The following is a 12485-nucleotide window of genomic DNA, read 5'->3' on the forward strand; positions in this document are numbered from 1 at the left end:
TTTCAATTTCTGTAACTCAAATAATTATAATTAAAATGAAAATAATCACATTTCAGGATTTCGGTTTTAGGGCCTGAATTTTCCTCAGGGTAAATAACGAATTTACCCAGTCAAATATTTTAGAGCTTGGCATAACTTGTAAAATGTATATTCAATACACAAAATGCCCATGGTGTTTTAAAATCTTATTAATTTACATGACTTTTCCAGGTCTGGAAATCACACCTTTAAAATGAGGCTTTCTCATATATCCAGGTTTTCCAAGATTGTGTGAATCATGGTTCTTCAAAGGAAACAAACATTGAGGCGGTAAATTAAATTATTATAGTGCTTCATATAATGCTTTTTTAAACCATTGTAAGTCATCTTGAGTCACCTTTGGATGTTTGCTGAGGCCTCCTGGTTGGCCCCAGCCACCTGGTTGAGAATCACTGCTTTACAGCAGATTTATTACTGTATTGGCTTATTCAAATCTTATTCACTAATAATCTCAATCACTAATTTTGGGTCTCGTGATATTTAAAGAGGTACATTTTTTTTAATTAACCAACTAAATCTAATAATATAAGCTTCACCTTTGGCAGTTTAAAGACTTCAAATGCTCAATTTAAAGACATTTTCTGTTTGCAGAACAGTTAGAAAAAAAAGTAGTATGCAATAGCATATTAGTAACGTAAGATGGGTCTAAATAAGGTGCAAACGTGTACCTTTGAGGGCATATCCCCAAGCAGAATTTTTGCACAATTTATCTTATACTGTATGTTTACCCAGTGGTCTAATTGTAAAAAAAAAAATTCAAGGGGGATGTATGGTCAAGTATTTCTTTGGTGGGGCAGGGGTCCTGTAGCTAACTTTTACATAATGATTACCAAATTTGTCTAATTTTTAAATACATTTTTTATTTACTGCTAAAACTTCACTGCATTTTCAGTGGTGCCTTACAGCATTCATTAATAGCATTTGAAGTTTATTTCTATTTTTCTGTAACTGATTTTGTGTTTTATGGCTGTTAATGAGCAATTTGAGATATGAGTGTTTTGCAGTGAGATTTATATAATACTCTGTTATTATAGGAAAAAACGCTGTTCATGTATTCCTGCTTGATAAATTGACTGCGGTATTGACCTCCTGTCTATGAATGTTCATGATTTTGATGACACTTACTACCCTGGTAAAGAAAGGGTAGGTTTGGGTTCAGGTTCATCCTCATAGTGATTGGTTTCTGCACACAGACACCGATTTAGTGTGACCCTGCTGCTTTTGAGTTCCCATGGCAACAATCAGACACTGAAAAGAGTGTAAAACAGGCTCGTACAGTACAAGCACTGTAAATGATATGCAACATCTGTGCAACATGTGATTTGAACTGCATAGTTGTGTTAAAAGTGTGCAAACACACAGACTATCAATTTATTGCGTGAAGATGAATTGTAATCACGGATTGTGCAATAAGTGGAGTCCTCTCTGACCAAAAAGACTTCAAGGGATAGTGTAGTTCACCCAAAATTGTTTCTTGTGTGTCTCAAAACAGATAGATACTGTATGTGCATATTTAAATGGTGGGGGAGGAATTTTTCAGTGAATATTAACTGAAAACCGCTTATGAACCCATTAAAAGCAGTGCTAAACGCCTTTCAAAATTACTAATACAACATGTAGCTTAACCCAGTGTCAAAACTGTGTTTTAAAAACATGATAATCCAGAGTTAACGTAGTATGAAGCCCAGATGACACCACTTTTTTTGGGTGAACTCTAATAACATTTGGTGATAACAACAATATCTGTGGATTCTCTACCATGGTAAATGTGCATGCGGTGTTGTCTCTGCTTCCAAGAATGCCTGTTACAATGCTTTCATATTTTTAGTTTGCATTTACCATGGTATACTAACACACATCTGAAGAACAGGGAGTTTCTTCTCTCCGGTATTTTACTCCGGTATTTCTCCGGGATACCGCTGCAACAAACTTGTCTTATCTTAACTTACATTTTACACTAACTCTGTTTGTCTTTCTTCCCAGTGCTAATAACAGTGGACATCGGTGATTAGGATTTTCTTATTTATACATTCAGTAGTATTTATTCATATTTCTTCATAATCTAATATTTAAAGTATTATCCTATCACAGTATTGAATACTGCTTTAATCAAGCAAGAAGCTGTTGTACTTGATACATCGTCTGATGCACTCTAATGCTTCAGAAAACCAAACGATGAGATTTAACTGACTAGAGAGCATTTAACAGTGCTCCTCCTTAATAATACATTGACTAGTGATGTCTCATATATTGCATTTATAGTACTTGACCCTCCTATGTGCATCTTTCAGTAATCTAAAGCTAAGTGGGCTAAATCTGGTATGATGCCAGTCATACCCTGCATAGTCGTGACATTCAAAAACATGCAGCTATTGCAGTTCACTTTATTTCATGATATGTTGGGGTATGGTATCTCTTTGTGGCAGTGCTTTAGTATTGAATTTATTCTTAAATAGTATTTTAGCTAGTTACGTAACTGCTTTTATCTGCAGTATTGTTATGGCATCAAGTACTCATTTTTCACAAAATATACTTTGAGTTATTGTACTTTTTTACATAGGCTTGTGCTTTGCAAAATCATACAGTGGAGGCAAAAGTTTGATGTCACATTGAAAATCTGGTATTCAGTGTCAAGAAAGAAAGAGTCATTTTAAAAAGAATTGTACAATTTTGGGGGATTTTGAAAATATAAAATTAAGAAATGTTAAAGGGTTAGTTCACCCAAAAATGAAAATTAGCCCACAAATTACTCACCCTCAAGTCATCCTAGGTGTATATGACTTTCTTCTTTCAGACGAATCCAGTCGGAGTTATATTCAAAATTGTCTTTGATCTTTAAAGCTGTTTAATGCCACTCAGCGCGTGTTGCATGCATCAGTCCAAAAGAAGTTAAATAAAAAGCACACATCCATAAAAAAAAAAGTGTCTCACACTGCTCCGGGGGGTGAACAAAGGCCTCCTGTAGCGAATCGATGTGTTTTTGTAAGAAAAATATCCATATTCACGAGACTCACCGGCGCATGCGCAGTGCTGACCTCATACCTCATCAGCCCAGAACTGCTTCTGTGTAGGACTGTTGGCGCAAGCTACATTAAAGTGATTATTACATTTTGAATATGGATATTTTTCTTACAAAAATGCATCGATTCGCAACAGGAGGCCTTTGTTCACCCCCCGGAGCCTTGTGAGACACTCTAAACTTGAGAAACTCTACAAGTTTGTGTAAAACTTGTTTATGCAGCTCAAGTGCTGTTGTCATTAAACCTAAAGAGGGCTTTTTTATTTTAAACTTTTAACACAAAACCTTGTGCAGATAATAATTTGTACTAAAAACATTAAAAGTATATATTTTTTTTCAATCTAAGTTTGGAATATAATATATATATATTTTTAAATGCAGACCTGAAGCATTTAGTCTCAGATCTTTGCACTCCACTGTATATCAGCTGCTTTTGCCAGGAATCTCTGAATGTCTATTGGTATATCAAAACAAGGAGACTGCATGGATCCAAGCTGGCCTTGACATGCCCTGCATGCATAGGCCCTAAAATGTGTTTAAGATGATGAACTGTGTCATTTACTAAATGAACAATCCAGTGCCCTTAATCATCATAGTTTCTTATGCCCTCAAGCTCTCCCTTTATCTTTCCTTCACTTCTGTCTCTCCATGTCAGTTTTTTCTGCTATGTTGGTATGTAAAGCAGGCTCGTTAATGGCCAACATGATCCCTCCCCTCCCCATACCTCCCATCTCTACTGTGTTTCCTGTCGCAGGAGTCCTCTTACCCCTCTGCCTGGCATAGAACCCTACTGGGAAGGGCAGGAAAGGAGTAGCTGCAGGCCTCCGTCCTCCAGTCCTCTGTGAGTGCCTGCACCTTGTTCAGCAGTGTGCACTGCCTTATGTCGCATGCGTCCCATGTGCGCTGCTGGCCACGGTTGTTTTGGCAGGCTGTGAACCCATGCGCTATACACAAAGGAGACTCAAATCTTAAGACTTTGTCGCCTTTTGGCACCCTGCCCGACTCACACATTTACGGTTAGGACCTTGAAATTAATGTGTAAGTAAGGTGTGCAGTATAGTTGACACCTAAATAACACTTTACAGTTGTTTTTATGACTGGAAGTCATTCTCCTCAAATGCTATTGAGCCTTAAATTTCTGTTTGAGCCCATTCAGTTTTGGAAAAAGTAGCATATTTTACATATGATTTACAGTTTATTTTAACAAATATCAAAAATGTAAAAGGTGTGCATTATAGTTGACACCTAGATGAACACTTTACAGTTGTTTTTATGACTAAGTAATTCTCCTCAAATGCTATTGAAATTAGAAAAGTGTACACCAATATCGCATGTAACCTTAGAGACTGTCCCTAAATTTGCAAATATCGAACGTCCAACGTCAAGCCAACTTTATGCCAGTACTAAGCAGACTGTGTTTGTCAATACTTGTGACTTGTGACCAATGTGTTTTTGTGTCGCATTGTGTTTCTGTGACCAATTAATGCAGAAAACCAACTAATTACAAAGGTTTCACATATTTTTCTTACCACTGTATTATGTTTGACTTTGTTCACATACACACAGCACATTCACTTGAAGCGATTATATACTACTGTGTATAGCAAATCTCTACTGCCTCATTTGTTTGTCTCAAAATGTAAATTATCACCCAGTTCTAATGTGCTAAATGTGACTGTAAAGAATGAGGTTAGTAGGATATTATAAACATAAACATTATAATTTTCTGTAAAGCTGCTTTGAAACAATCAGTATTGTGAAAAGCATTATGCACATTCATTTTGAAAACAAATATTTAATAAGTTTCATATATAGCCTCTATAATATACTCCCCACAAACCTTTTTGCTTACTAGACTTCCATTATAAGTGTATTTACCCGCATTCCATTTATAAATTAAAGGACTCAGAATTGTTGGTGGAAACTGACAGCATACCGAACTTGCAGTCCATAGACTTTAGGTTGTAAATAACCTGGTTAATACCTTTAATTTGTTAGTTTTAACGTGTCCTGCAGAGGGCGACCCAGCACCTTTCATTTGATTATAAGGCAGCGCATTAAGAGCTGTGGAATCCTCTTCACAGAACTGGGTCAAATTTGTCATGAACGCTTGTCATAACACTAGCTTTTATACGGAATTAAGTAAGCAAGCAGACTTTAAATCATATTTAGCCTTTTAATAACATTTCTATCATATTTCACACACAATCATCCCTGAATCAAATTTAATACAGGTCTCTGAACTCTCATCAAGTCACCTATTACATGGCTGACCCTGCACTTTGAGATGAATCCGAAGGTGTGTGAGATGAGGGTGTGGATGTGAGTTTTGATTCTCTTGTAATGCAGTCACATCTCTATTTAGTTAAGCCTCCCCAGCTTACTCTCAGTTCTTCTTGGCGTTATTCTCACTCCTGATGGGTCTCTCTGGGTGATCTGCTAATTTTCTTCCCAGTATTTTTTTCCTCCACAGGTTCACATTTTCAAAAGTTATCTATCTATCTATCTATCATGCATTTATAATGTATATGGTAAACACTGTTAATTGTGTATATATATATATAATATTTCATAGTTTCAGTTTTATAATAATAATATGAAAGGGGTCATATGATGTGGCTAAAAAGAACATTATTGTGTGTATTTGGTGTAATGAAATGTGTTTATGCAGTTTAAGGTTCAAAAAACACATTATTTTCCACATACTGTACATTATTGTTTCTCCTCTATGCCCCACCTTTCTGAAATGCGTCAATTTTTACTGAGCTCATCGGTCTGAAAAGCGAGGTGTGCTCTGATTGGCCAGCTATCCAGTGTGTTGTGATTGGCCGAATACCTCAAGCGTGTGACGGAAATGTTACGCCCCTCACCATATTGTGATGCTGTGTCCCGGCCGGAGCGACGAGACAAAAAACATTAAAACCGATTATAAACGAGGCATTTGTTGCATCCAGTGGGGACATAATTACTGATTATAATGACTTATACTGTCTTTTTATGCGTTGCGTTGCATCGCGTGTGTAAACATAAAACCATGTCTGCATTTGTGATCGGAGAAATGACAAACAACAAGCACTACTCTACACTGCCCAAAAACTCCTTGTAACACTCCAAAGAGAAAGGAAAACTTGAAATCACATATGACCCCTTTAAAATATTTTTACTTGCTGTATTCTACATAATGCATTGCATGCGAACTTTTGTGCTACAACACATTTACAGTAGTTTAAATAACGTTGCACACATTAAGCCCACAGGCTGCCAAGGGCTGGCCTGCACTCTCTTTCATGTGTCTTAATCACCTCCATAATGTTTGTTTCAGATTTCTCCCTCCCAAGGACTTGAATCTCTGCCTGTATGTCACCAACACACCCTTGCACACCAGAGGTTAACGTGCAGCAGCGGGTGTTCCTGCGTTCAGATTGCTTTTTGTTACAGTATTGTTTTGTTAGTGGATTTAACTTATATAAACTTATATAAATGGTAAACACTGCACAGTCCTGGCACATTGTGAAGCTTATGCACTTTGTGTTGTTATTTGTAATTGCTTTGACAGTGAATGGTAATAGTAGATTGAGCTTTTAATGAGATATTCTGTGCCAAAAACTGTATTAACTGTGGTACTATATTGCCTGACAATCATTCTTAAATGTTCAGCTTAATTAGTCCAGAAAGATTTTGAATTGTGTGACCTAAAATGTTTGTATGAATTTTTCATGTGCCATAGAATCTGAATCGAGTCTTAGTTTGAAGGTTGTTTTAAGTTATTATAAAGTTTAGGAGAAATTAGCATGGAAGGACAAGTAAAGCCAGAAAAGGTTTATTTTGGTGGCCTCTATAAGGTCTGATACCATCTTCGTGTCTGCAATCCTGAGGTCATTATCTTTCATAACAACATTTAGTAGGACAACAACTTGAAATGATCAGCTGATAAGGATAATTACACCTAAAACACACACTGAATCTTTGATGTTTTATCATTGTTTTTATCTAAAACATGTTTACTCTTGCAAAATGAAAGCACAGCCTTGTTGACAAGCAAATCAATGTCCGATCAAACCTGTCTGTATATTTAGTTTTCTTTTCATTCTCTTAACAGACATGTTTAATATTATGCCTCTAAACATTTGTTAGAACAATGGTGGGAAGTTTCTTTGGTGGGGACTTTCTTTTGCTGAAGAGTGTGTATTGTGTGTTCCCTCTGCTTGGTTGGGGAAAAGCCTGTTTTATTGTGCACTGTATTGTTGCTTGGAGCAGGCATAACGTCATTGCACCTGAATGGTGGTCATCAGTAGGCAGTTGCCATGGAAACCAAGCTCCATCACCGCAGCCATTACAAGCGAAAGTGCATGGTGTAATGATTCAGCAAAAACAAAGCTTCAGCCATTACATGTATATTTGTTACTGAATAAAGTATTATGGCTCCAACATTTTCTCTCTTCTTTTCTGGACTATGCTTGTTATTTCTCATTGTTTGGTCACATAAATACTCTCAGTTGAATATCTAGGAAAATGTCACCATCTATGATTAATGAGGACTCATATTGTGATGTCTACCATTCACACACACACACTAAACACATTTCTTGAGAAAACAATACTGTTAAAACTGAATTAGTTATTACATTCAAACAGTGGTGACTGGAGAGTATAAGGCCTTAACAAGGATGAGTTATGACAAGATATATCCAGAAGAAAGAGTGGAAATTACAACCAACAATCAGACTCATTGTAATCATATGTAATCATCTCTTAGATTTCAGGGTGCTACTTTATGGGGCCCAAAATAATCGTGTAATTATTCTCATGACCTGTGTCCTAGATATTTTCAATCTGATTTGAAGATTACTGATTGCTTTTAATATGTAAAGTAACATAAAGATGCCTAAAAAGCAAATAATCTAAATAATAGGTTACTTTTAGCTCACATGATTATGACCTTAAAGTAAACAAACCACTTAAGCAATCATTCTGGTTAATGCTAAAAAAAGCAGTTGCACTCTTAAGAATCTTATCTTAAGAAATGTTTCAAATGTATGTCAAAAAATTTCCAGAAAACAGTTCATTAACTTACTAACAATGATAGCAATCATTTCAAGTAAATAAGCAAGTTTCAGTTGCTGACATGTATATATACTGTTGGATTTTATAGCTTACGTCATGCTCCCCTTACCTGTCACTTTGAGAGTTGTGGGTGTGATAGGATACCTTGAAGTACCTTGTGTGCGAGACTGTCAAAAATCTTTCACAGTGTGTGTTGGTTTGTTTTGGTGTATTATAAGTATATTTGAATCACAGGTATTCCTCACCTCAACAAATGAGAGCATTTAGAAGAGTCACTAAGATTGTCTAAGACATATTTTTACTTGAAACTACAATGACCGTGACATAATTCATTATTTATTCTTCTTTCTTTTTCTTTCCCATTTTTATAGATCATCTTCTGGAAAGGTTAGTCCAGAAAGTGTCCGCTCCATTGGACCTCCTTCAGAGTCCTCAGAGGATGGTTTACGAGCTAAGAAGTTTCCTCAAAGTCCTGCCAAGGAGAAGGAGCTGTCTTTATACAAGAAGACCAAGCGAGCAATAATTAGCAAGAAATATAGCGTCTCTAAGCACGAGGTGGAGGCTACCACGCCAATCGAATTGATCAGTCGTGGCCCAGATGGGCGCTTTATCATGGAACCTACAGATGCGGAAACTCCAGTTAAGGCACGGCGCATTGAGGGATTCCCCTTCGTTGAGGAGTCTGACCTGTACCCTGAATTTCGACAGTCAGATGAGGAGAATGATGATCCGGGGCCCATGCCGCCTATGATGGCTACCCTCAGACCCCATCAGATCTCCCCCATTTCTTCTAGCCAGGAGTCTTACTTGCAGCCCCCAGCCTACAGTCCCCGCTTCCAGAGGCCAATGGAAGGCATGACTATCATGGAGACCAGTCGACTCCAGGCTACAGGGCAGATTCGTGGTGCTCCTCACTTCCGAGCCTTTTCCCATGGCCAGTTCTACAGGTACTTAGGAAGTCCAGGGGAACCTGAGCCTCCACCTGCTTTCTACATGCCAGACACCAGCCCTCTCAGCTCAGTAATGTCTTCTCCTCCTTACCACCTGGAGGGACCTTTTGGTCATCCCACCATCCCAGAGGAAATCGGTGAGGGAGAGATTCAGCATTATGCAGTCTCTGGCTACACCCTTCCCTTGGCGCACCCCTCCACCTCGCGCTCCCCAGACATCTGGCAGCGACCTGATTTTACCTTTGCCACAATCGAGGGTCCTCACTTTATTTTTCCACCCCCACACCCTTTGCATCTTCATCCGGAACCTCCCCTTCCTCCCCCTCTTGTTCTTCCTCCTAGTGCCCTCCAGCCCTCCACCCTTCAAGTATCTCCTTACCCTGGTATCCTGCAGCTGGAGGCCCCAAAGAGCCGCCCAGGCAAGTCTCCCAGCAAGGTCAAGCCTCAGGGCCTTCCAGCCAAGCGTTTACCTATGCAAGAGGCACAGAGTCTAGGGCAGCTAAGACACACAAGCCACGGTATGGGTGTACCGGTATTGCCTTACCCTGACCCGGTGTCTCACATGGTTGGCCCAAGCTCATTTGGAAGCCTGGATACCCGATGGTACGAGCTTACACCCAGGCTTAGCCCAAGGCAGCCCCGTAGGATGGAACCCAGCATGGTAGTTCTCCAGCCATCCCGCCTCTCACCTCTAACTCAGAGCCCTATTAGCTCTCATGAAGGCTCACCGGAGATTGTAGTACGCCCCAGGCCCCGTCCCAGTGTCATCCAACCCCCGATCCCTCCAGAGATGTCTGAGATCACCCTTCAGCCTCCTTCTTCAGCTAGCTTCTCTAGAAGGTCCACCCCCTCCTCCTCTCCTGCTCAAGGCCAAGGCAGCCGAAGGGCAAGTCCCAGCTACCGATCCCACATGGCATTTGACACCTCAGCAGCAAGCTATCCGTCACAATCCCCTTCACCTCCTGTAGAAAGCAGCAACATTTTTGGGCAGATGCCAACCCAGAGGAGGACTGAGGAGGAGATCCTTCCATCAGAACCCTCTCCACCCCAGTTATCAGCTTCAGGGTAGGTGCACTAGGCCTGTAGTGTGTGGATTGATAAACCATGTACCATCTGGCCTAAGTGTAACATCTAGGACCCTTCAGGGGTCTCAGTGCAGAAATAACCACACTTTTGATTTTAGTCTAAAGCTACAGTTTGCACACATGGGCAAAATTATGTTTGCTGCTTGCCTTAAGCTGGTTTTAGTAATGTTAGAGCTCATGCTTTCATAGATACACTGCCCCAGATGCCTTGCTTTATTCAAAACCATTTAAAAACCATTTTCTACATAGACAAGTTGTGCTATAGTTTTCTATGCCACTAATTCTGCTTTTCATGTCAGGCATCCAATTTCATTCATAAGGTCTGTGAAGCACTTTAAAGCACTTGTCTTAGATCAAAAGTGAGCGACATTAACCAAATGTGGTTGAGGGGTAACCGAGTCAAGTCAAGATGAATTATTTGCTTCACAGACGTGGTGACAGACCTTTTAGGGCTACGTGTCTGGAGAAGTTCCATTTTAAGTTGATTTAAAATGCAATAACGAAGCCCCTAAAAAGCCTGGAATCAGAGGTACACCACCACAGGATCTCAGCCTTTCCATTCACTGTCATGCTTTACCCTGCCTTTCACCCAACAGGAGGAACCCCACATGTGCAATAAAATTGACCAATCCCAGTTCAAATGAAGCCCACTGTTTTGACTAACTCCAGGCTTTTTAGGACGACTCTCAGAATGTATGATGTAGAGGCTGAGGTTGGTGTGTCCAGTACAACAAGCACAGGGCTCTTCTCCTGTTCCAAAGTAACCTGACAGCATGATTGCCTTTTCAACGCTCCCCCCTCTCTCTGGCCTCCTGTCACCCAGGTCACCCCAGCTCTGACTGCCAGGGGTGGCTTGTTGGGCGAAACGTGTTGCAGGGACTGTCTGCTCTCATCTGTTGCTATGTCGCTATCATCTTAAATAGGGCATTTGGTCATTCTTGATGACTCCTCGAGTCTTACCTGCTTTGTTTTTGATTGATCTCAGCTATCTGGGCAGCGTTGTTGTGACCAGGTCTTCTACACCACAATAGGTAAGGGTTGGATCCATGTCTGAAAGGGGGGGGCAGCAGGTGGGGCTTTTATTCACCTCGTCCTTTAAAGGGGAATACAAGTCTTTGGGTCTTGCTTTCCTTTCGATTATTACCAAGTTTACTGATTTTTTTTTATATTTGTTTTCAGATAGCCACATATTTTAGTTCTGCAGTCTTGAACCCTATATGCATTCTGGTCTTAGTATGCATATGCACGTTTCCCAGTTATTGATTAGGAAACCCAGCACATTTCATTTAATCAACACAACCTCATGCTTGAGATGCAATAAAAATAAAAATAAATGTCAAGAACAGAGCTATAATATTGATTTTATGAGAATTCGCCATTTAGGTAACCTTCCTGGTAAAATTCCTGTTTATAAAATAAATGTGCTTCTAAAAGAAGGTTTATATTAAATGACAACACAAACACTACTTGCAGTAGCTGGGAATTTGAACTCAACCTGGATAAAGGTGACCATTTGTTAGGGACCGTCTCAAGCAGGAGTTGCATGTTATACTTCATTTTAGGTATAGGAGCTTTTTATTGCTTGAAAGTAATTCAAGTGATTTAAAAACCATGAGCCTTGCACAGACACCTTGTGTAATGAAATTCTCCATTTTTTTTGTATAATCATGATTGATCTAGTGTACACGCAGTGTATGCATAAAACTGCACTTGTTTTGTGTAAATTTGGACTGCAGAACACATTTCACAATCATGCGAAGCAAGTTTTCTTCCAAAGCGGTTCCTGCACTTCCTTTACAATGGGGAAAGTACTATCGGCACCAGAAAATGCTCTTTAAGTTTGTTCTGCTCTTTAAAGCAGAAAAAGCTTTTTAAGTTGTGGCTTTCACCCAATGAAGTGCTTTTCCAGAGTATTCCCCTTTAAAGTTCTGTTCCATGTGCAAATTGCCATGCATGCCATTGCTAAATATTGCTCTTCAGTTAAAAAAGAAACAAATATCTGATTAAATTCTTGTTACATTTGTTGTCCAAGTGCTTTGTTTTATTTTTCATTATGTGACTGTTCCCAAGTAGCCATTTTCCCCTCCCGCCATCTCTCCCCCTGTCAGCATGGTGAAGCCCATTGTAGACAGTATTCATGTCTATGAGCACATTTCTGACAATGCTTTGTCGCTGAGCTGTGATTTTCCCCCCTCAACTAATGGCCTTTAATTTCTCTCGGCAGCCTCAGCAGAAGGACGGCCCTTCTATAATGCTATTTTTGTTATTTTATTGTGCCTAGTGAGAGCTGTGTGTGTGTGTGTGTGTGTGTGTGTGTGTGTGTGTGTG

The 12485-nt window shown here is 39.5% G+C and overlaps 1 protein-coding gene across 1 annotated transcript in view; it reads left to right on the forward strand.

Annotated features, from left to right (window-relative positions):
- Positions 1–12485, forward strand: part of LOC107703432 (protein turtle homolog B-like) — a 114022-nt gene that overhangs the window by 98028 nt on the left and 3509 nt on the right. The window contains exons 20-21 of the mRNA XM_016506058.1: positions 3813–3899; positions 8494–10137. Of these exons, the coding sequence (XP_016361544.1) occupies positions 3813–3899; positions 8494–10137 (1731 nt within the window). The remainder of the gene's footprint in view (positions 1–3812; positions 3900–8493; positions 10138–12485) is intronic.

Source organism: Sinocyclocheilus anshuiensis, unplaced genomic scaffold (genome assembly GCF_001515605.1).
Source record: "Sinocyclocheilus anshuiensis isolate Anshui unplaced genomic scaffold, SAMN03320099.WGS_v1.1 scaffold330, whole genome shotgun sequence".
Taxonomy (NCBI): domain Eukaryota; kingdom Metazoa; phylum Chordata; class Actinopteri; order Cypriniformes; family Cyprinidae; genus Sinocyclocheilus; species Sinocyclocheilus anshuiensis.